This window comes from Palaemon carinicauda, unplaced genomic scaffold (assembly GCF_036898095.1).
Source record: "Palaemon carinicauda isolate YSFRI2023 unplaced genomic scaffold, ASM3689809v2 scaffold257, whole genome shotgun sequence".
NCBI lineage: Eukaryota > Metazoa > Arthropoda > Malacostraca > Decapoda > Palaemonidae > Palaemon > Palaemon carinicauda.
In genome coordinates, this window is record NW_027170215.1 from 57,501 (window position 1) to 82,500 (window position 25,000).

Sequence of the window (25,000 nt, forward strand, 5' to 3'; positions counted from 1 at the left end):
GTTATTCCCATCATTATTCTTTTCTTAGCCTTTTGAGTTCTAACTAGCTTATGTTCCATGGCTTTAGTATGGCTCCTAGCTTTAGGTGCCTAAGTTAATACTGGTAATACCTTTCTTTTTAGAGAAAGTGACATTTTAATTTTCATAATCTCACTATGTTTTCCAAAGTCTCTCCATCCCCTGCTTAGCCTTTTAATTTTGGTCTCATGTCCTGCAGAAACACTTACTTTCTGTCGAAAGTACATATATTAATTAACAATTTCTGGAGCTTCACCCATAACCCTTATTTGTTGTCTCTGCATTTTCATTGAATGTTATCCTAGTTTTACTCATATATTTTCAACCTTACATTTCTGCTTTCCCTATTCAAATTTTCTAGAGTCTTTTGCAATTCCCCCCATGATTCAAGAAATAGAACTACATCATTTGCAAATCCCAAGTTGATAACGTATCCCCACGAACGTTAATTCCTACATTTTCCCAATCTAAATTCTTAAAAACTTCTGGGAACGCTCTGAATAATATAGGAGAGATGAGGTGAAATGTAAAATGCTCCCGAACGAACATCATAAAACAACCGCGGAGGTCCTGTAGAGAGCAGAGTTCCCTTGCTGTACAGGCCCAGATAAGCAGCCCTTAAAGTACAGTAAAAGTAACTCCTCTTTCAATTGGAGTTTTTTCTCTATCTATAGGTAGTGATTGAGATGGTTTAGCTATGCTCTTATTTTTACTTTAAAGCTAAAGCACCAATGTCCGTTTAACATTTCTTTTTCCAGGTTGTCTGCAAAACCTCCAACACTGGACTATACTCCTTCCTAGCTTTTGCTATACTTAGCCTGGACATCACCGCTGACATCATGGCAACCGTCAACATTAACGTCAACATCACCGGAACGACAGTCACAACAAACAACACAAATAACAATACTAATACTAACACGAACAACAACAACAATAACAATAACAATAATAACAACACAAACAACAACAATAACAACAACAATAACGGAAGGAGGAGGAGATCAACAGGGACACTCAATCCTGAAGTAGGAATTGCCTTGGATGCGACGGATTCACAAATACCAGACACACAGACTGAAGGCTACGGCATTATGTTAATAAGTGAAACTGAAGCTACGGATGGAGACGGCACAAAGGACAGCCTCGAGGTTCAGCAAAATTCTGAGGACTACTTTACTGGGGAGGCGGATCCGCCTGCTGAGGGGTACAAGGATGAAGAACCTATCAAAATTAAAATTCCTGAGCGGCTACACCGTGTTTTTCCTGTGGTTCATAGGAGGGTTTTGAAACGTCAAGGACGAGCTTTGAGGAAGAATTATTCGCAAGGATACTTGAAAGCATGGTTTGAGGTCATTCTAGAAAGATTTTATTTATTCTTTTAGTATTCTAGATTCACAAAGTTTATTTGCTTTGTTAATATGTTACAATTAAACTAATGTACTGTATTGCAATGTACTACAAAGATTATACATAAAGAATGACTGTACAGTATATTTGTAGTTTCAATGTCACAATATTTTTCTTCATAAATATCAGTTACAGTGGTTACTCGTTTGCTTTTCTACAGGAAAAATTAAACCAATCCTTAAAGATTAAATTATCTTTCCACATTTTTCACAGACAGAAGTAAACTGAGACTATTTCCTGCTGGAAGTGATTCAATTAAAATCTTACCCTATTGTTTAGTCACAATGAACTTCAAAGTAAACCCTGAAAGCATTCAAGTTTCCATGAACTTAAAACTTTAAAAACTAGTAAACTATACAAATCTCCTAATGAGAAAATGCCAGGGTAATTTTTGTACAAAATCAGCCGGTGACCTTTGAGATTGCACTTGGATCAAAATAAAGTACACAATCTTCAGATTAAAATTCCCCGAAACATATATTAAAAGGTCCCAAATTCAACAGGACAGCCTTCAACCAGGAGGAGCTTCTTTGAGAAGCCAAGGGACCTTCAAGAATCTCAAAATAATGTTCTACCAAAGACTTACAGGGATATCAAAAGATATCATGAGCATCATCAACCATTTCAAAAGTCTACATCTGGCTGTCACTTGCATATGTTACCATAATATAGTTTCATTTTGGTTTCCTTAGGAAAGAGAGCAACACTAGTTGGAAAAGCAGAATGTTTGAAACTGTAGGGTCCCAAATGGAAAGCACCCCTGTATGGAAAAAACAAGTAAAGATAAGAAAGTGGGCTTACGTATACTCCTAGGTCCAAGAACTCTAACCAAAGAGTGACAATGGTATGAGAAACAACAAAGAAGTAAAGGAAAGGGAACTACTGGTAGTTACTCTATACACATGACCAAGTGATAACAGCAGAAACCGAGAGGTATGATGGAAATGTTTAAATGGTGTTAGAGGAGTGCGGAGAAGGGGACAGAAACTTAACCTACGCAAGATGAAGTTAAATGGTGACAGGAAAAGCTGCAAAGAAAAGTTCAATCAAGAAAGTAGCCACGTGGTGGTTGTGTGAATACTGCAAGGTTAAACTGTGTACCATATGTAACAGATATAACATTGAGGCTCTTGTTTATAAAATTTACATGGAATGGGAGCTCTTATAGGCTGATAATGTATAGCAAGAGCAAAAAGTAAAGAAAGAGGAATTGAGAACCCTTTTATGATAAATGTGTAGGTCTTGAAAAATTGGATTGGATTTATAAATTTTGGATACATAGTCCAGCGTAGGGACCTGTTAGGCTATTCAGCCTCTAAATACTACTTGGGGAAAACCTGCAATTACACTATAAATTAAAAGTTAAAAGTGATTAGACAGCAAGCTAAAAAAAGTTAGCAGGAACAGAGGTAAATTAAAAGGATATAAAGCAAGGGCAGCTCAGGGGTGAAGAAATGCTACCAAGACGATCAGGTAATTCTTATTATGCATTACATGAGGTGCACTAACGGCACTACCCTTCTTGGAATAGTTATAACATTTGTTACCTTTGTTACATCTTGGACTGGGAAGGAGTTGAAACCCTAGTGAAAAGGAAAGTGGCTGCAGCATGGATGAAATTGAGATACTTGGAGCATATGTAGCTTCTCATAATATCGCTTACTGTCAGACAACAGTTAAAAGGGGCATGATTTTTTTCTTTGTACACAACAACAGAGCTCTCTGATTTAGGCGAAGGAGGAACTGTCAAGTATACACCAAAGGGCAGATTTTGAAGTATCCCATTCTGAAGTTCCTGTGTTGTACCAGAGAGCTTCTTTTATATTTAAACTGTATTCATTTTTAGCTGAAGCATAAAGTCTGACCAAGCTCTTAGCCGAGTATGTTTATTCCAAGAAAAAATCTAATCTATTCCTTATCTAAAGATTACAAATCTCCTGATTCTCCAAATAAGCATAACCGATTGTCCTTGGAACAGGCTTTGTCCCCAAAACAGTAAATCAATGTAGATTATTCCGACAAAATTTTCATTTAAGACAACAGACTAAATTTTCTTTTATCAAAAGTGCCCAAAATACCATTAAAATCTGAATATGATTATATAAATTTATCTTACAAGAGTAAGTCACATCAGACAGACTGCACAGTATCAAAATTAATGCTAAAACTACAGTATGTTTAGTCATTTCAATTGGAGGATAAACCTTGATTTCTATAACACAATTGGAATCAATGAATACTAGGACTAACCAATCATTAATTTGTGTGGGGTCTCACTAATGATTTGCTCACAGCCTGACTCACAAGCAAAGTCAAAATCTTATAAACCTTGGTAATCAGTAGGAGACAAGAGTCAAACCAAACCCTATAGGTAGCAATGAAATCACCAACAAATGCAATGGAGGCCTTATAAACAGTTGAACAAATACTATTCAAGTCTGCACTGTAGCACAGTATATGAAATGATTTAAAGTCTAGCTGGAAAATTCAAGTTAAAAGGATGATAGAATATAATGATAGAATACAAGGTAAAAGGCTCAACTTGAGTACTCGACTAGTTGTAGTGATCTTTGCTTGTGATGATACAGGAGGAGGAGAGGTTGATAAACTGACTACAAGGTAGTACAGTACTGTATGGGACAATTTAAGATGTTCATGGAAAAAGTACAAAATTTTAGTAAGTACACCATATCCCTCTAAATAGGTCTAATACCAGACAGGTTAGCAAATATTTTGACCTTCAAGCTAGGAAATATCCAATTACTGTATATAAAAGAGATAGTGGGGAACTACATATTTAACAAAAGGAGTCTAAAGCTCTTTGGATGAAATAATGTAATACTGTATTATGAGTCAGATTCTAAAGACTAGAGGCTTTATAAATACTGTGTTAAACCTTAGCCCCCAATTAACAAGATAATTGTAATGATTCCTCTCCAAGTCTCAGCTTCTTGAGAAACTAGCTCATTGTTGATAATGTGCTATTAATCACATAAAAACCACTAAATGTAAAGGTCTCTTGGTACTAAAAACACCAGTCACTTTTATTACTGATGCTTAAACAAGAGCAACAGCAATGCATTACATAATACATATCCAGTCCCTTCAGATACATGAATGACACTATAACAGGAAACAAGTAACAAACATAATTCCATCGAGAGGTCCATGGTCAACTAACTAGAAAGTGTCTTCATTTGCTTGTCTATTGTATACTTGTAAAATACAGGTAGTTTTGTCACTGTGTAGAGAATTCGAACCTCTATGCAGCTCCCAAATACAAAATGTTCAATAGCCAAAAAGATTGGGCAACTGAACACATCTTGTTTCCTATAGGAACCAGTAAAGCATGACAATTTTCAAGATTTCTATTATATCATTTCATCTATAATCTTCAGACATGCACAATCCATACCACATATGAAAAAGATTACCAAGTTCTGTATGTTGGTATGTTGGCTACATATCTGAACATCTAAATATACATATGTTCATAATCTAAGTACTGTACTGTACTTTAATATTCTTAAAAATAACCAATCAAGATAATAATATACTTGCAAAACTACTACTTTTCAAATTCTTATGATAATAATAATAATAATGGCTATTAAATACATTTACCTACCTCTTCATTCATAGCTTCATCTGTAGCAATCTCTATTAGTTTCTATCACCAGAAGCACAGGATGCATTTCTCAGCTAAACACTAAACAATCGTCTAATTTCCTTACAGCAACAGTAAACAGTCTTTGGACTCTAAATATTCAGCTACACATGACGTCTCAAGAGTTGAACCATGTTTAAAAACCAAGTCTGCAAAAGGGCTTCATCCAGTCCTTCTTTAATTTCTTCCAGTTTCCACTCCAGAAGGCTAATGTAAGCAGAGATAATTGGCCCAAAGGTTCCAGTGTCCTCAGAAGATGTGCTGTTTGAGTCTTCAGCTGAGAGTATGTCCTCAAACATGTTTTCATTTCCAAGTGTCTCACTATTTTCAAATGTCTCAGTGTCATTTGAGGCAAGAACTTCCAGTACATTAGCAATTTCATTAATTTCATATGGATTTTCTACAATTCTAAAGTGTTCAATGCCATTTCTAAATTCCTTTTCACCAACAGGTAAAAACCTTATATCACTATCTTCGTCCTCATCAGGAACATCACTGACCGTTTCGTTTTCACCATCGCTTTCAATCAACTCAATTTCACCATCAGCAATATCTCTTCTTTCTCTTTCACTCAGGTCAAGATTATATGGCTCATATGAATCGACATAACTTTCTGGAGTAAAGTAATCTGCCAGTCTCTCCATAAAACCATCAACGAGAGATCTCCCATAGTAATATCCGTATCTCAAGGGTTCATATCCATAATATCCACCGTTCACATCTACCGTATTGGGAACAGATATCCTGTTAACATTGTTACTCCCTTTTCTTTTGACCCCTCCAACAGATGATGCAACATTGTTATTGATATTATTGTTATTATTACTGTTATTATTATTGTTGTTGTTATTGTTATTATTGCCATTACAACAACAGCAACAACAGCAGGCACAACCACCAAACAGTTTTCGTCCTGAAGCTTCACCTGTGGGGGACATTGCTCTCCCATTGACATTGTTATTGTTGTTGTTATTCTCATTGTTGTTATTATTGTTGTTATTGTTGTTGTTATTGTTGTTGTTGCCACAGCATGTACCATTACCACAGTTGCAACCACACCCACATCCTCCTGTAAGAAAAAGTAATTTGTGATATTTAAAAACAATTAAGAGAAACCAGAGTAAGATTGGAAATGGCTAATGATGTCCAAACACAAAATCTTCCAATTACTTTTAACCAAGACTCAAAATATAAATGAAAGCCACATGAAAAGGCAGCACTGGCCATAATATGCAATATAGAAGTGGAATGAATAATCTATAAACTGACAGAATGAGGTCTATAAACATTAAGAAGGATAAACCCAAATCTGGAAATTAAAAACATTAGTAAAATAACTTCTCTCTAAAAGATATAATGAATTAATATCCTACAGATGCTTCATTTCACCATCAGGATGAGAGAGATAAACCTTTCCTTTTTAATTACAAATTGAATTACAGATTATCACATAATTCAGTGAAGTAATGTTCTGCTACACAAAATTTGCTTACCTAGGAACTGCAATTAACAGGTTTTAAGGTTCTAATAAGAACTTAGATACTGTACTATTTAAATCTACAAAAAATAAAAGAATGTAGATACTATTCAAATCTACAAAAATAGATTTGAATTACAAATTTGCACCTTAGGGCCCAGCACAGGGAATATTCAGATAGTTAACTTGACCATAATGACTGATGGACATTGCAGATGCTGTACTATTGGCATTGCGAGAAACACCGGGAAATAATCATTATGCCACCAGCTCACAATGTCATGAATAAAGAAATAACCAGTGCTTTGGCAAAGTTTCCCGCTTTAATACCAACAAAATAATCAATACATTTAATACCAACAAAATAATCAATACATTTAATACCAACAAAATAATCAATACATTTAATACCAACAAAATAATCAATACATTTAATACCAACAAAATAATCAATACATTTAATACCAACAAAATAATCAATACATTTAATACCAACAAAATAATCAATACACTTAGTACTGTATATGATTTTAAAACGGGAACTATTCTTTAAACCTGTTCTTAGCTTGACAATGGAGATATTTGATAAACACTTTCTTGTGTTATGAAATGGAATAAGCAAATCATAACAACAACTTGGGTGTCTTCAATAATGGTTAATTCGTCAAGAACACAGCTTTGGACAACCCAGCAGCACATTATTCACTAGAATTTGTAGCAACAGTTTTACCAGCTTGCTATACAATGAACAAAGAAAAAAATTCAGTATCACCAGGCTAAGCTCAATCAGTTATTGTAATTATTGAATTATACCACATAATAGCGATGAGCCTTATTTACAAGTAATAAGGGAGTTCCCACCAAATTCCTTTCAATTACCAAGGCACTACAGTACACAACCGTTAATTTAAGAGGAGCAGATGTCACTTATGAATGAAACACTTAAGGTTTAGAAAGCCATACTCATACACACTTTTTCAAAAGAGATTGACATTGTTAACAGGAGTTTTTCCTACTCATTAACATAATCAAATGTCACACCAAAATATCCTGGGGTTTCTCTTCTGACTTTTGACATCAAACAAAAATTCTAAAGATGCCTTTTAACTCCTCTATAAGGATTACCAAACTCACTGGGAATGTCATTCTCACTTACATTGAAAATGCCTAATAATCACTAGAATTTGTAGAAAACTGTCCAGCTAAAAGAACATCATACAACCTAATTACAGTATCTGTATCTGGAAGGTCTACAAATTCTCATAGGCAGCAAAAAATTCTCATGGTAAACATGGGGTTAGTGATAATGCATGCAAACCGATGTAAACAGTCATATGAAAAGACCTCTGGTCACCCTTTGGATGCTAGAACTATCAGTTCTGACTTTAAGGGAGGCAATTCTTCCAATCTATTTTTAAGTTTAAACTTAGGTATTTTGTCTATTCCCACGACTCAATTTTCTATAAAATGGTACAATATTTTCACTTCCACATACAAACTGGTAAAATGTTATTCAAGCACATTTTTCAAGAACATTTTTTCAATCAAAATTCCTAACACCAAACATCTAATATACAGTACTTTACAATTTACTGTTTTTCAACTTTAAAATTCAAGTTCCAAATCCAATAAAAATATAACAATACCTACCAATTATGGCTAATACATCAGTAACTTACTGTGTTGCATCACATCAATATAAAAAAATTTTCAGATTATCCGGTGTTGGGAAAAAATTTAATGAAAATTATACTTATTACTGATAAAAATAGAACTCAAATTTGTGAAATCACAAGAACAACCACACAGTAATATCACCGATCTTTAATGTAATTTGTATTAATCCTAACTATACAAACCTGAATCCTTTTATAGGAGTATGACTTTAGCAAAGCTGGAATGGTCTTTAAAAGTCTCAATAAGGTAGTAATTGCTACTAGTGATAGTTATTGCTACTAGTGAGTAGCGAGTAAGCCCAAACTACCTGTCAGTCAGCTAGACACTAACGTTTGACCTTAGGCCTAGGACCTTGTAATTATTGCTACTGGCAAGTTAGCCCAAAACCACCTGTCAGTCAGCTAGACACTCTCTTTTGACCTTTGACCTGGGACTTGTGGGGTGGTTATGGCAGGAAGTGTAACTCAAAGAACTTGGGTTTGTTTAGTTAGCAACAATACAAGTTTCTTTAAACATTTGTGATTTGTTTCTATGCAAATACAAACCGTCATTCTTTAATAGGAGGCTCATCCTTAGGAGGGAAGAAGACTCCATAAACCAAAATGTGGCTGGTTTCACTTTCCATGGAATGTCATAGCACCTAGCCCTGCAAAGCCGATGCCAGACTTTGTGAGCCTTCGCCTAAAATAGCACTTCATTTCCCTTGATGCCTGAAGAATATGCATATCTGATAAATTCATAATGCCAGAACACAACTGTTCTTGGCTATCTTTCTCTTGGTTCTGCCAGTGCAATGAAACTCTCTCTGGTGCTCAGGCCTATAGGGTCAAGTCCTCTTAAGGTAACACCGTAGAGCCCTCACAGGACAAAGAAACATATCACCCTGAGTCTCACTTTATGCCTCTTGGAGAGAGATGGTGATGGACTTGAAACCTGGAAGGTTCCAGATCTTGGCAATGAACTCAGTAACAAAAGTAAAGACAACCTTCTTCCATCCCTCTGAATGACTTGTGACATTCGAGATTCCATGAAGCTTGCCAACTTGCTTCTCTGACGCCAAGGCTAGAAGGAATACGGTCTTGAATGTCAGATCCCTGTCTGATACCCATCTCAAAGGTTCATACAGGACATGCATAAAAGATTTGAGAACATGCGTCACATCCTACTATGGGAACCTGAAGTCCTAAGGTGGGTATGACTACTGGAAGCTTTTCATGAGCATAGACAGTTTCCATGAGGAGGAAAGGTCCAAACCCCTCAGTCTTAAGACCCGGCTCAAGCCAAGCGATAGTCTTTCTCTGCACAGACTGAGAGGACCTTCATTCAGTGAAGAAAGACAAGAAATTTCTCTATCAATCGCAGAGAGGCTCCGACAAGAGAAGTAGCCCTTCTACAATGCCAAGTTTAGAAGATGGACCACTTCCACTGGTAGACAGCTATAGAAGATGGTTGCTTTCCCTGGTAGACAGCTGTAGAAGATGGTTCACTTTAACTGGTAGACAGATGAAGAGGACCTTCACATGTATCCAAACATTTCCTGGGCCTTGTGGAAAGCCTTTTGCTCATAGGAGATGCTGAATAGTCTACACCTGGGAAGTGAAGGGAGTCCACTGAGTTATGGTACCTCTGAAGGAGTGGCTGGCAGAGAAAAGTGGGCCATCAGGGTAATTCTTTCAGCACCTCAACAAGGAGTATCAGCAGACCTGGATATCATTTGGTATGTGATCATCTGGGAGAAACTGGGTTCATCCTGAGACCTGATGTCAACAACCTGTTGATTAATTGGCAAATCAGGAAGAAAGGAGGAAAGGTATATGCATCCAGATTGTACCAAAGATGTTGAAAAGCCTCCTCAAATGGTGCCCATGGGTCTGGAAGGTGGTGCAGAACACCAAGAATCTCTTATTCAGCCTTGTGGGAAACAGGTCTATCACAGGAAAATCCAAGAGAGCAAGAAGCTTATACTGCTTATACCTACACAAGAATACAAGGGCTATTCTGAACCTACAACAAGCTCCTGACAATTGAGCATGTCTGCTAGAGAATTCCTTTTGCCTGGAATGAACCTTACAGACAGCTCTACAGCATTATCCACTGTCCAGATGAGCACATTTTGTCAACTCGAAAAGACTGTATGAGACAATCAAACTCCGTTGGGATGCTTGTAGTGCAGTGCTAGGAATGCCACTTTCATTCCCAACTGGTTGATATTCAGGTGCTTCTCTCCTAGGGTCCACACACCCAAGGCAACTTGATTTTTGGATGTGACCAAGAAAAGAAACATCTCCAGAAAAGGAGATTCGAGTGGTACTCCCTGGTAACGTTTTCATTATTTAGCCACCAGGAAAGTCATCTCGTACCTCTTGTTCCACAGGAACAAAATGGGAAGGGAGATTGCTGGCTGCTGATATTGACATGTAATGCTTCAAACACAAATGAAGTAACCAACATTGGAGATGTCAGTGTGGAACAAATTTCTCCACCGAGAAAAGATATCCCAGAAGACACTGCCACCGCCAAGCCAATATTTCTCACTTGAACAGGAATGGCAACGCCATCCCTCTAAACCTTCTGATGCGATCGTCTGACAAAAAGAGACTCGCTGCTGCCATGATTTTCAGCATTCCTTGGTACTTTCACTCACTGCTTGGCGAGACTAAACTTTTCCTCGATCGACCACAATCCACAGATGTGACAAAAGGAAAGCTGTCTGTCTCAATCCTGCAGTAATTGCCTCTAGGAGGAGGCCGGGATTAGCCAGTCATCGAGAAACCTCGAGAGCTACCTCCCATTCGAGTGTCCGAAACCAGCGTACACACTCGTGAACACTTGTGGAGGAGACAATACAAAGCACAGGGCTTTGAATTGGCATACTACTCCTTCATGGAAGAAGAGGAGGTAGGGCCTACTTTCTGTAGGATTCATGAATGGGTACTGTATTTGAAAACATGCATCCCTCAGATACTGTACACCAAAAGCATGAAGTTTTCCTCTCTGATGGCAGATTGCACAGTACTTGCCATCCCCATCCACACAGTTTGATAGCCTCGTTCACCAGAGAGAGGTCAATGACTGGTCTCCAGCCCCTAGTAGACTTCTCCACCAGGAGGAGTAGACTTTAAAAACCCAGAGAACCATCTCGAGCGACTTAAAGTGTATTCTACTCCTACGTCGTTTTCAACGCTGTCGCAAAAATCAAAGCTTTAAGCGATTTTGGAGAGTAACTCTCGAATGCCATCAGTGTGAGAGAGGGGAGGAAGAAGACCAATGAAGGGCAAATGGTATCTATCCAAAAGGATTTCTACAACCAACTACTCTGCTCTGCTCTATATCTCTGCCAGGTTGATCAATGGTATGACAGGCATCACTCCCACTCACAGCAAATGGAGAAGGGGAGCAATAATTTCAGCGTCCCTTTCTTACCTTCATAACTTTACTAACCTTCCTGAATTGGCCACACAGAGCAAAAGGGAGCACTGCCTGCATCCTTTTTAGAGGAAGAAGTGGCTAGAGGTACTGTGTAAGCTTTGGAAGTAGCCAGAGCCCTCTTCAAAACCAACCATGAAAATGTTGCGGAGACCGGGGGTCTCAACCCAGCTACCTTCAAATTGTCTGGGCAATTGAATGTAACTGTACAATAGAGATGGGAGTTGTGGCTAGCCTTTCTCCACTTTTCCAACGTCGCCTCTACATGCCTCTGAGGAAAGAGAGCCGCAGCATCCAGCTCTAGGGCATTCTTCAATGCAACATTGCCTCTTGTCCAACTTGCCCGAAGAACTGGGAAATAATGGCGTCTCTCTTCTTCAAAACTCAGTTGGTCCATTGGTTTGCTCACTAGTGAATGATGAAGATCACTTTTCACATCTGCAAAGACCAACTTTTGCTCTACTTCGCCAACATCTCAGGATTTGATCAGCATCAATGACCGTTTATGTTATGATGCCAGATAATTACCAATCATTCATTCATTTTCAGGATTTGACCAATCCTAAGCTTTGCCAAAGTAGGCAACTGTACTGGACCACTGATTAATTCAGAAAGATACCTGGAGGCTGATCATGAAAGAGGATTCCATGGCAGCAGACTCAGGAGCCGAGATGACTGTGCCATCAGTCTTGAGCCTCTCCACAGACAACTCCACCGCCAACGCAGACACTGTGGGAAGAGAGGAAGGGCTTTTACCCTCAGGCACGTAAAATCTTCTGTGTAGAGTGCTGGAAGCGAAATATTACTTGGCCACCTAGACCACAGTGAATTCTCAGACTCAGAGATCCAAGAATTCAGGCTGCCCAAGGCCCCACGAGCAAGTTCCAACCATGGTAACTCAAGGAGGGTGTCATAGATCCTTGAGTGGTGCTGAAATCAATTACCATTAAACCCATTGTAGCCTCTAAAAGGTTCATTGCACTAACGGACGAGTGCAAGAACGTCGACGAACAAATACTCTGTCTTGTGATTATCCAACTCTGCCGGACCAAAGTTGGGCACCACTGGGGTGTTGAAACTCCCAGAATCCTCCTTCACTGCATGGGAAGAGGTCTCGATATGCACCACAGGAGACAGTTCTTTCCTCCCAGAGTATGCACAACCATAATCAAGAACAGAACTGGGAATTTACCCTGAAGATGTTGAAAAGGGCCCAGGTGATCGACGATTGGATTCTCTTTCAGAAGCAAGTTTCCCTTTAGCCCTAACGCCCCAGAGACTGACAAAGTACAGTACCACGTATTTTAGCCTCTGAAGTACCTAATGGTGAGCAAAGTATCGGGTGGTGGGCATGCACTTCATGCGAGTACCGATCACACAGTGAATGATCATGTAATGAACGATCTAGCAGTGACCGATTACACAGTGAACTATCTCGCAGTGACCAATCATGCAAGGAACAATCTCACGGCGACTGATTAGTCTTGAATGATCTCGCATTGAACGATCTCATAGTGACCGCTCATGCAGCAACTGATCATGAGGAGACCAAGGATCATATTCCTGATCCCACTCACATTAAGGAATATTTCGCCACTAGTAAGAGTGAAGAGGCAGATTACTGGTTACTCTCACCTCACCACAAACCAATTCCTCCCCCTTCGGAACTGAAGTATCCTTAGGGAGAGAAACAGAGGTGTACCTCAATTGCACCAGGGAAGGAAGGGGAGAAGGGTACAGGTGGCAGGCATGCGAGAACCTGTGCCACATACCAATATAATTTTCAAGTCTCGGTTGGTTCTCAGTCCTGCACTGCCTCTCTCATGTATAAGCCAGGAGAGATCGGTTGGAGTCTTGCATGACTTGCAAATTGGTCTTCCTGAGCTTCAGCAAATTATTATTCTTCTTCTTCTTCTTCAGGGGAGAAATAGCAGTGTCTGAAGGAACAGCCAAATGCGAGGCAAAAGAGGATGAAGAACTAGACGAAGATAAGAAGTGCAAATGCTGCTCCTTCTTGTCAGTCTTCATGTTTGTGGCAAATAATAAAGATCATGAACAGTTAAAGTCCACATCATAAGAGGCCACATCAACCTCTGCCATGTTGACCAGTGCCTCCACAGGTGAAGAAAGCAGGAGACGAGGCAGACCGAACTAGGAAAGCCCTAAAAGTCCTACCATCAGCCAGAACCTTCAGAATTCCAGGTCACAACTTCCTCAGGTCCAGGGCATCGTCATTGTCAGTCGGTTCAGCACCAAAGGTGTCTCCCCGAGTCAAAAGCAAAGAAATATTGTATTACCTTCATTGGGGGGGAAGTGATATTTCTGCTCTCCCTGAGAAACACCCAGAGAGCAAGTCAGGGCATCCTCTCCGCAACAAATTTCTTCAGAGGACCAACCCCTAGAGGAATTGTTGGAAGAAAAAAAATGGTTGAGTAGCGACAGAAGAAAAGGAGCTATAGAGCTTCTTTAGTAACAGCTTAGGTTTCACCAGCTCCGATGCCAAAGGATCCCTCTTACCTGCTGCCTTCCTCTTTTTGGCAAACTTCGTTCCCTGCAGAGGCGGCCATGACCTGCACTCACCATAAGGGGATGTCAATAAACAGTCACCCCCTTGGCAAAAAAAACAGACCGATGGTGAAGTCTAATGAAGTTTCCTACATATCCCTACTACGTTATTCTACATTATTTCCCATGTTTGCCTGAACACAATAGCAAAACCAGTTTACTTCATTTAACTGATAAAAGAAAAGAAAAGGATTAACAAGACCAAAATTCAGGAGGCAGCCCAAGTATGTCCGTAGCCTATAGCTTGGGGCCGAAGACGGAAGTGAGTGCAGTATCTACCTGAATGATGGGAGGGGCTTACCAGCCAGTAGCTATAACTACCTCATTTAAACTTTCATGGTCAATTGTACTTTAATAGGAACAAATACATTATTAGGCTATACCAAATAACAGCTTCTAAGCTAACATACTGTATATATCAATATTTACTTTATTGCCTGATGTTGAGAGTTTAAAAAAAAAAATAACACATAGCTAGGCTTCACTCCAATTAAAATCTTATGATCATTCAGGCAAAATGAGAACTCACGGTGAGAGAGAGAGAAAAAAAAAAAAAAAAAAAAAAAAAAAAAAAAAAAAATGAAAATAAAAATGCATTGCTCATTGAGACTATGTGCATTTTCCTGAACTTCATAAAATGGGTTTAATTAGGGCAGCAAACCTCTGACCAATAGCCTCTACTTAATGGATGTAATAAAAAGGTGTATATGTGCGTCCAAATCAATAGCATCCTGTGAATTATCAGGTAAAATGGGGAGTAAAATACATAGAAAACTTTTACCCGTGCCAATACTAGTGCAAACTGAGCCCTATTGTTCCCTTAACCTAACCAAGGGTCCCAAGTCCCTTACTCATCAGGGAGCTACAAACTGAGCCTTACTGTTCCCCTAACCTAACCAAAGATCCCAAGTCCTTTACTCATCGGGGAGCTATGCCCCTGTGACCCCTTCCTTACCTAACCAGTCCTAGGATACCATTTTTCTACTCATAGCAAACCAAAATACTGTTGAGAAATTGTGCATTACTAAAGTTAAACCGAGAACACTGTTTAAAGGTACTGGTATAGATAAGGATAAATATTGATAGCAGCAAATAAATAAAGGTTGAAGAAATATATGACCAAGTTTAATACCCATATTATGTAAGGTTAGGTATCCTACGAAGCTACATGACAATGAATGCAGGTCATCCCACAAGGTAAATAAGCTACAGCAGATTTGGCTACATGATAAAATAACCTAACCTAAGATAGTGCCAATAAAAATACCTAAAAACGCTTAACTATAAGTGTAATTATAAACTGTATATAGAAATCAGAATCTATAATACAGTAAAACTTTACCACATATATATATATAGAGAGAGAGAGAGAGAGAGAGAGAGAGAGAGAGAGAGAGAGAGAGCATTACAGTATGTAGCCTACACACACCAACATAACTAAAATTGCTGCATATCCATAATTCACCTTTAGAAAACAAGAAATATAATTTACCTCCAATATCTATTGAAATATTGATGCTTTTCATGATATCAGCTGTTATGTCCAAAGAGAGGATGCAGAATGCCAAGAAGGAATAAATGCCTGTGTTCGAATGTTTGCACTTCACTTCCGGATAGGACATCATAGGCTGGTGATCCTCATAATATCCTCCATATCCTTCATCTCTTCGTTCTAAATGATGATTTAAATTATTTCCTGAATCTCTTCGTTCTAAATGATGATTTAAATTATTTCCTGGAATTTGTAAAGTAGAAACAGTCACTGGAGTAGTAAAAACACCTCTGTCGTAAATACTCGAAGTTCTCGTACTACTGTTCCAAGGATTCGTGAATGAGGAGGAAAGTTTCGTTGTGTTTAGATAATCATTCTTCCCAAACGATAGTTTCCGAGTATGGGTACGATGATCAAGATGGTGGGTCTGAGTTAGTTCAATTATTTCTTTTTCTTTTCCATTTTTCTTTCTTCTGTTACCATTTCTTAACTCATGATCTGTTGGAAAAATACATAAAGTAATCAGGTACTAACTTAGACATACTATTATTAAAACCATACAGCATTAAAGTTGAAAAACAGCATTATATGAAGGACAAGCAATACGATATTATCCAAAGTATTTTGGAGAGAGAGAGAGAGAGAGAGAGAGAGAGAGAGAGAGAGAGAGAGAGAGAGAGAGAGAGAGAGCTATGAAGGTAAAGCAATGAGAGAGAGAGATATGCTATGAAGGTAAAGCAATGAGAGAGAGAGAGAGAGAGAGAGAGAGAGAGAGAGAGAGAGAGAGAGAGAGAGAGAGAGAGAGAGAGATGCTATGATGGTAAAGCAATGAAACAAGGATGAACAGAACATTAATAGCATTTTATATCATTTTATCATAACTAGGCCTACTGGTATTGTTACATTAACCTGAAACTGACCACAAGGGATAAATAACATTCAATTCGTAATAAGAAATTGCTTAAGAGACACGTTGGATTAGTTCAATTTCAAAGATATATTGGATTTGTGCATATATTTTAATTATACAATATGTTTGAAGTGTGTAATATATTATAGTATAAATATATATCCCTACACACTATATATATATATATATATATATATATATATATATATATATATATATATATATATATATATAGGCCTATATATATGATATATGATATATATATATATATATATATATGAAGACACTTTATGTTATTTCCCAGTGAATGATAAATTAGCTGTTTAAGTTCTAACTTTGTTTTTATTAAGTCGCCTGTATAATCTATCAGATGTAGGCCTAGGCCTAAACTTCATTAAAAGTCCCTCATGGTTTCAGGTAGGCCTATTCTAAAATGTAACACGAGGAAAACAGGACAATAAAAAAAAAAAACATATATCTATAAGAATGTCAATTTAAAATGTACATTTCTATTTGCAGTTAGCATGAAACAATGGCAAAGAAAGAACTGGGATAAGCCTATAGAATGTGAGTTTACATGGCTGACCACACAGCTTTACAAAACCGTTCAAAGAGAGTCAACTCGATATTATGCCACTTTTCGCAATGCTACAGCCGTTCTTTTAATATCTATGAGCAAAATTATATGGAAAATTACTGTATATACTGAATAACACCGTAAAAAACATCCAGGTATATATGGTTTCCTTGTGAATTTGGGAAATAAAAGTAAAAATTCTTTATATGAATACAATCTTAAGTGAAATACGGATCATTTGTACACCGTTGTATAGCAATAAATACTGTATACTAAGGCTATATTAGATTCTTGTAGACCTACACTTTGAAATACACCATGATAATTCAATATTCCCTTTGGAAAGTCGCACGAACATCAACATCTACATACCATTAAACGGATAATCTTCCAAATCCTCGTTTACAATACCCAAAGCGTCCAAAGTCCTCTTGTAAAGCCGAGGCGCCATTAAGAACAATTCTCTCTCCAGCGACTTGGCCAAAGCAACATCCGGTTCGTAACCTTTGCATTTGAAAGATGCTGAGTCGCTGAAGTCGTAAAAATCGGTATAAACACTAGAGTAGATATCTTCGAAGTCATAATCGTAATCGAAGTCGTAGCCGGTTAAGTTATCGCTGGAGAGTGTCGAGTCGAAGGCACCATCGTAATCGAAGTCGTAGCCAGTTAAGTTATCGCTGGACAGTGTCGAGTCGAAGTCATGCTCGTATTCGAAGTCGTAGCCAGTTAAGTTATCGCTGGATAGTGTCGAGTCGAAATCCTCATCGTATTCGAAGTCGTAGCCAGTTAAGTTATCGCTGGACAGTGTCGAGTCGAAGTCATGCTCGTATTCGAAGTCGTAGCCAGTTAAGTTATCGCTAGATAGTGTCGAGTCGAAATCCTCATCGTATTCGAAGTCGTAGCCAGTTAAGTTATCGATAGACAGTGTCGAGTCGAAGTCCTCATCGTAATCGAAGTCGTAGCCAGTTAAATTATCGCTGGCCAGTGTCAAGTCGAAGTCACCATAGTCGTAGCCAGTTAAGTTATCGCTGGACAGTGTCGAGTCGAAGTCCTCATCGTATTCGAAGTCATAACCAGTTAAGTTATCGCTGGACAGTGTCGAGTCGAAGTCATCATCGTATTCGAAGTCGTAGCCAGTTAAGTTATCGCTGGACAGTGTCGAGTCGAAGTCATCATCGTATTCGAAGTCGTAGCCAGTTAAGTTATCGCTTGACAGTGTCGAATAGTCCAAGTCTAAACTATTGGTCATAGCAGATGGTGAATTAGCTGATGGGAAAGCGCTCGCTAAACAGATTAAAACTGACGCGGCGAAAAATATAAAATTTTGAAAATTCTCTCCTTTTGGCATTTTTAGGGACTTTTCCATTAAGAGATTCGTGCGGTAGGTAGATAGGTTACACAACTACTGAATGGAATTAGACCATTGGCTGTACGAAGCTGAGTTTAGATCAAATAGCTATGCAAATAGTTAGTTCAGAAGACCAGTAATGTTAACATCTTGATAAGGTGCACATGTGTGGCACGTTCCAGATACTATTTTACAGCAATTTGCTAATTAAAATAGTAAAGTTGCCATTGAGGTAAAATTAAGTTATATTTATTGATATATGTCATAAAAATTAACAACAATTTTTTTCATGTTTGGGATTTCAAGCTTAAGCTACCATAATGGTTTATTTTCCAACTAGGGTGCAGCTTGGCAAATAATAATAATAATAATAATAATAATAATAATAATAATAATAACACACACACACACACACACACACACACACACACACATATATATATATATATATATATATATATATATATATATATATATATATATATTCAAATCAATGCGCTGGTCACTGAACCACAGAGTGTACACTACAATTATGTCACCTGGTTTAAGCATAAAAATTATAACAGCCAATTACTAATGAAGTGTTGTCAGAAAAGGCGAAATTAATAAAGAATGAGATACATAATTCCATCCCAAAAGGAATTATTTAACTATGATCTCAAATTATTAATTTAGTTTGACGTCCACAGCCCCTAAAATAAGTTAAATCACTCCTTCGCCTTCATAATTTTTGAGTAGGCCTATATTATGAACATTCAATGAACCCGGGTGAACATTTGTTACAATAACCTTCACCCACATTATTTAATTTAGTTGAACGGTGGCAATTAACGGTACCAAGCGATGTTCTCTCAAATTCTCAAAGGATTAACGGTACTTCATTCTATTTTCGGCGCCATATTATGAAAATTCAATAAACCGGGTGAACATTTGTTACAATAACCTTCACCCACATTATTTAATTTACTTGAAAGGTAACATTTAACGGTACCAAGCGATGTTATCTCAAATTCTCAAAGGATTAACGGTACTTCATTCTATTTTCGGCTCCATATTCGTGACAAAGTGAGGACCACGTGTTGGACTTATGACCAAGCATACACAGGATGGTGTTCGCGTGGAATAATGAGGTTACCGCTTATAGCCGTAACGGTTTAAGGCGAGTTATTTAAAGCTGTTACCTTCCTCTTCCGTTACAAGACCTATAATGACGGTTATTATTAGCTGTATTACGAGGGAAGGCGGTATCAATAGAAAAGCGGTAGTGTTGAACAATATAGATACGTCTCGAGCATCTAGCGTAAAAGCAGTTGTGGAAGAATAAGAATATATTAGTAAGAAAATAATAATTTCAAGGAAGTTGCGACTGTGAAGAGGGTTCTAGCTAGGGGCGAACTGGGAAGTTTTCTTAATTTTAACAAAATATCTATGAAAAAAAAAACTTTTACTAGGTGAAACAGAATTAGGAAAATAAAAGTTAAATAACACTTCTAGTTATTACTATATAGTACCTGTATAAAATCATACTCCAAGATTAAAAGTTAAATAACACTTCAAGTTATTACTATATAGTACCTGTATAAAATCATACTCCAAGATTATAATACAGAATCTGTAACACTATTTCAGAGATCAATAAATTTCTGAATTCAGATACTACGCCCATTGGATGAAATACATCTTTTTTAAGCTAGCAGAACTGTGAGCAGTCTTTGGAGCATTCTACCACTTGGGAAGGGAGCAGCAGCCTACTTCTGTACACTGAGACTGCAGCCTGTAGGTCACAGAACAGTATACTGTACAGTAGGTGCCTGGACGATGTTCAGTCATGGCCTCCTGTAGACATCGGACTACAAAGAAAGCTTGAAGCGGGTCCTGTCTTGCTTCGAACTCTGCCTAGGTAAGAAGCTTTAGTTTTCATTATTTATATAACTCATTCCTAGTTTACCTGTAGACTTAACTTCGTTTTTTAAGTGCATTAAGAGTATAAGTAGCTATTTAACTCGTGTGTATAAATGTTAATTTTGTTACTAAAACACTCGTGATTATCATTTTATTAAAATTAGCCACAATTATTCTTAATATTGAATTAGCTTTGCCTAAGGATCACAGACGCGGCAGAAATTCTTATAAAATGAAATTTGCCATTAAGGCTGTGATCCTGAGGCAGATCATATTGAATGATAAAAAGTATATGGCTTTTTTAATGTATTTTGAATATTAAAAACTACTTATGGCTTATTTGTATAAACATGGCGGTTGAAAATTATTAGAAAAAAAGAGGGGAATTACATTCTAGGCAAAGTAAGAAAGGTAGAAGGTTGTGTAAAAACTGGATAAACGATACAAATTATATATATATATATATATATATATATATATATATATATATATATGTGTGTGTGTGTGTGTGTGTGTGTGTGTATGTGTGTGTGTGTAAAAAAAAAAATGGAAGTTGTTGAGGTGAACTGTTGGCGTAGCATACGTGAAGTGACAAGGTTAGCATTTTGCGGTGGTTAGGTCATGTGGAAAGAACATACAGTAAGACAATAGGATAGCGCAATGGAGGCATAATTCAAGGGTACTTGGAGGTGAATGGAGAGGATGGCCTTAAAACGATTGAATAGATATTGTGATAGAAGTTTTGGAATGGTCATTGAAGTCCTTGAAATACAAGAGTGCATACAATAGAGGGACTGATGTTACATGTGTAAGGAAGTTCGACGTGAGGCTGATGAGCCTTCGTGTAAGTGTATGAAACAACTAACATCATGGGAAGTTTACTGCACAAGTGCTCATCCATGATTCACAAAGTAGAGTGAATATTGCAGTGATTGTTACATTGCTTTTTAATTGAAATATATATATATATATATATATATATATATATATATATATATATACTAGTGTACGCAACCTGCCAAAAATGACAGCTAAATATTTAGATAGATATGTACATACAAGCACCTCTCTCACCAGAGTAAGATTACTCCCTCTCTCTCCCCAACCGAGGAACGGGAAGAGCTGGGAGTTACCGATTATATATATATATATATATATATATATATATATATATATATATATATATATATATATATATATATATATATATAAATCCAGGCACTTGTTCTTTATTATAATTATTATAAGGGGGATGTGTGTGTATGTGTGTTCTCTGAACTAAATCAAATACCAGTAAATTAAGTTATCATTAAGACATACTTTTCTACATTCAGAACTTTTGCCTATGAAATTATATATTTTTCCTTTCAGGTTAGTGTGACAAAGAACACTCCTTCGGCCAGCCATGGAAGGTTGGCTGCCTAAGAAAATTGCCTCGTTCCAGATACTCACATATCTGCAGCTGTTTTACGCCTCGAGCTGCAGTCGTATGAACGCATCCAGTGATAGCCACCAGTGGACATTACATAACGGATTCATAGCAAATACCAATTCTAACGGTTTGAATAGGAGCTATTCAAATCTAGGGTTGAATAGAGAGATTGAAGAGCTTAAATCCAGTGACGATGCGGTTTTACCTCCAGCTAATGTATGGAATATGGCTATTAATCACCACACACAAGAATATCATAGCAAGTCTAGCGTTCGTCTAGATTCTTATACTCATTTGTTAGATTCGAAACCGATTCCTACATCCATTAAATGCGCAAACAAATTGGAAACCATAAAGCTGTTTGAGGACAAAGCCAGGAATATACTGAAAACTGCTCTAAGCTCATATAAGGCTGGTAACTATGAAAATGAAGACCTTTCTTCCAAGGAGCGTAAACTTACTGGTATTATAGAACCTGAATTTATCAATAAATCTGAAACTGCACTTGATATTGATAAAAATATATCTGAATTCAATACTGCATCGATTGAATTAACCAACGAATGGAGAAATGAATCGAATGCTTTCGAAAAAGATGAAAAGTCGCCTAAAAGATTACCTCGAGATGGGTGTGGTGGTTCATTTATAATTTTCCCATTTTTAGTCTTTCTCATTGGCACTTTATCTTCGTCGATTAACATCATCAATAACATAAATAATAACAACAATAATAATAATAACAACAATAATAATAATAATAACAATAATAACAATATGAGACGAAGTTTATCGGGCGATAACTGGCTTGAAGATGAAGAAACCTTACTAGGCCTAAGAGATATTGTATTTGGAGGAAGATTTTCGCGCTCAAAAAGACAAATTTTTCCTACAAAATCAGAAGAAAATGTCTCCTTTCAGTCATCAACAAAGGAGTTATTGGATACGTTCAGTCACGTTATTAATGATGATTTGAGGAATTACTTAATGGCGTTATTCAATGAAAATCTGTGATTTGAAGAACTACTTAAAGACGTTATTTAATGAAAATCTGTGACAGCGTAGATTTTTTTGATGTAGTTAAATTTGAATTTTCATCAAAACATTTCAATCTATTGGATGTTTGGGTTTGAATATTAGGAAATATTTATTCATTAAATAAAATTTATGATTTTTTAATCATCATCTTTAAATTTGAGGCCATTTTTAATCTTGTTCTTCTTAAAATATTTTATTTTCATTCGCTCCCTTTCCTCACTGAGCTATTTTCTCTGTTGGAGCCCTTGGGTTTATAACAACCTGCTTTTCCAGCTAGGGTTGTAGCTTAGCAAATAATAATAATAATAATAATAATAATAAACAAGATTATTACGGTTGTATTTAATTCATCCTTTTACTTTTACCGGATCTAGTCTTTGTAAATACTGACTGTAAGCTAACTGTGACTCGAAACCTTTTTCCCATTAAAATATAAAGTGTAGGCCTTTTCACAAACAAAACATTACCGAAATAATGATTAAGTCAAATTTAGGCAATAGTCTTGGAAAGTCGTAAATTATAAAAATCAAAACAACTCACTGAAAATAAAAGAAATAAAAAAAAAACAGACATACTGTATATTTTATAGCAATAACACTTCTTGTTTTAAACCCAACAAGCTAAGTTTTCTCCGCAGGATGTACGAGTATGTACTTAAAAAGTACAGCTAGTAAATTTCAAGAGATGGGTCCTAGCCAATGGCATGCAACAAGGCTACATTAAACACATGTAGGTCTACTGATGAAATACTCTATTATAGACTTGTAAATACAGATAGTAAATTTCAAGAGATGGGCCCTAGCCATCAGTATGCAACAAGGCTATATTAAACACATATAGGCCTACTGTTGAAATACTCTATTATAGACTTGTAAATACAGATAGTAAATTTCAAGAGATGGGCCCTAGCCATCTGCATGCAACAAGGCTACATTAAACACATATAGGCCTACTGTTGAAATACTCTATTATAGACATGTAAATACAGATAGTAAATTTCAAGAGATGGGCTTTAGCCATCTGCATGCAACAAGGCTACATTAAACACATATAGGCCTACTGTTGAAATACTCTATTATAGACATGTAAATACAGATAGTAAATTTCAAGAGATGGGCCTAGCCATCAGCTTGCAACAAGGCTACATTAAACACACATAGGCCTACTGTTGAAATACTCTATTATAGACTTGTAAATGCAGGTAGTAAATTTCAAGAGATGGGCCCTAGCCATCAGTATGCAACAAGGCTATTAAACACATGTAGGTCTACTGTTGAAATACTCTATTATAGACTTGTAAATACAGATAGTAAATTTCAAGAGATGGGCCCTAGCCATCAGCATGCAACAAGGCTACATTAAACACACATAGGCCTACTGTTGAAATACTCGATAATAGCCTTGTAAGTACAGATAGTAAATTTCAAGAGATGGGTCCTAGCCATCTGCATGCAACAAGGCTACATTAAACACATATAGGCCTAATGTTGAAATACTCTATTATAGACTTGTAAATACAGATAGTAAATTTCAAGAGATGGGCCCTAGCCATTGGCATGCAACAAGGCTACACTAAACACATATAGATCTACTGTTGAAATACTCTATTATAGACTTGTACAGCTAGTAAATTTCAAGAGATGGGCCCTACCCATGGGCATGCAACAAGGCTACATTAAACACACATAGGTCTACTGTTGAAATACTCTATTATAGACTTGTAAATACAGGTAGTAAATTTCAAGAGATGGGCCCAAGCCATCTGCATGCAACAAGGCTACATTAAACACATATAGGTCTACTGTTGAAATACTCTATCATAGACATCTAAGTACAGATAGTGAATTTCAAGAGATGGGCCCTATACAGATAGTAAATTTCAAGAGATGGGCCCTATACAGATAGTAAATTTCAAGAGATAGGGGCCCTAGCCATTGGCATGCAGTAAGGCTACATTAAACACATATAGATCTACTGTTGAAATACTCTATTATAGACTTGTAAATACAGATAGTATATTTCAAGAGATGGGCCCTAGCCATCAGTATGCAACAAGGCTACATT

General features: G+C 37.1%; 3 protein-coding genes across 3 annotated transcripts in view; 2 read left to right on the forward strand and 1 right to left on the reverse strand.

The window, feature by feature from the left end:
* LOC137636238 (TNF receptor-associated factor family protein DDB_G0272098-like) overlaps positions 1–2,194 on the forward strand; it is a 3,928-nt gene extending 1,734 nt beyond the window's left edge. The window contains exon 2 of the mRNA XM_068368672.1: positions 777–2,194. Coding sequence (XP_068224773.1) covers positions 777–1,403 — 627 coding nt within the window. The 3' untranslated portion in view covers positions 1,404–2,194. The remainder of the gene's footprint in view (positions 1–776) is intronic.
* Positions 2,195–3,129: 935 nt separating this feature from the next.
* Positions 3,130–18,468, reverse strand: LOC137636239 (exonuclease 1-like). Its single transcript, XM_068368673.1, has 3 exons — positions 17,592–18,468; positions 15,733–16,230; positions 3,130–6,164 (listed from the first exon to the last, which is right to left on the reverse strand). Exons 1-3 carry the CDS (start codon positions 18,466–18,468, stop codon positions 5,200–5,202), a joined length of 2,340 nt encoding a protein of 779 aa, XP_068224774.1. The 3' UTR covers positions 3,130–5,199.
* Positions 18,469–21,874: 3,406 nt separating this feature from the next.
* On the forward strand, positions 21,875–22,912 carry LOC137636235 (serine/threonine-protein kinase DDB_G0283821-like). The gene has a single exon (XM_068368669.1). It carries the CDS (start codon positions 21,875–21,877, stop codon positions 22,910–22,912), a length of 1,038 nt encoding a protein of 345 aa, XP_068224770.1.
* The last annotated feature ends 2,088 nt before the right edge of the window (positions 22,913–25,000 follow it).

What these genes read in the sequence shown, in the direction of transcription:
- LOC137636239 (XM_068368673.1), bottom strand. Translation starts at nt 18,468, where the DNA reads ATGACCAATAGTTTAGACTTGGACTATTCGACACTGTCAAGCGATAAC. An exon ending in GGAAGATTATCCGTTTAATG is followed by an intron (nt 16,231 to 17,591) that starts GTATGTAGATGT and finishes TTTTTCCAACAG; the next exon opens with ATCATGAGTTAAGAAATGGT. An exon ending in TATTTCAATAGATATTGGAG is followed by an intron (nt 6,165 to 15,732) that starts GTAAATTATATT and finishes TTTTTCTTACAG; the next exon opens with GAGGATGTGGGTGTGGTTGC.
- LOC137636235 (XM_068368669.1), top strand. Translation starts at nt 21,875, where the DNA reads ATGGAAGGTTGGCTGCCTAAGAAAATTGCCTCGTTCCAGATACTCACA.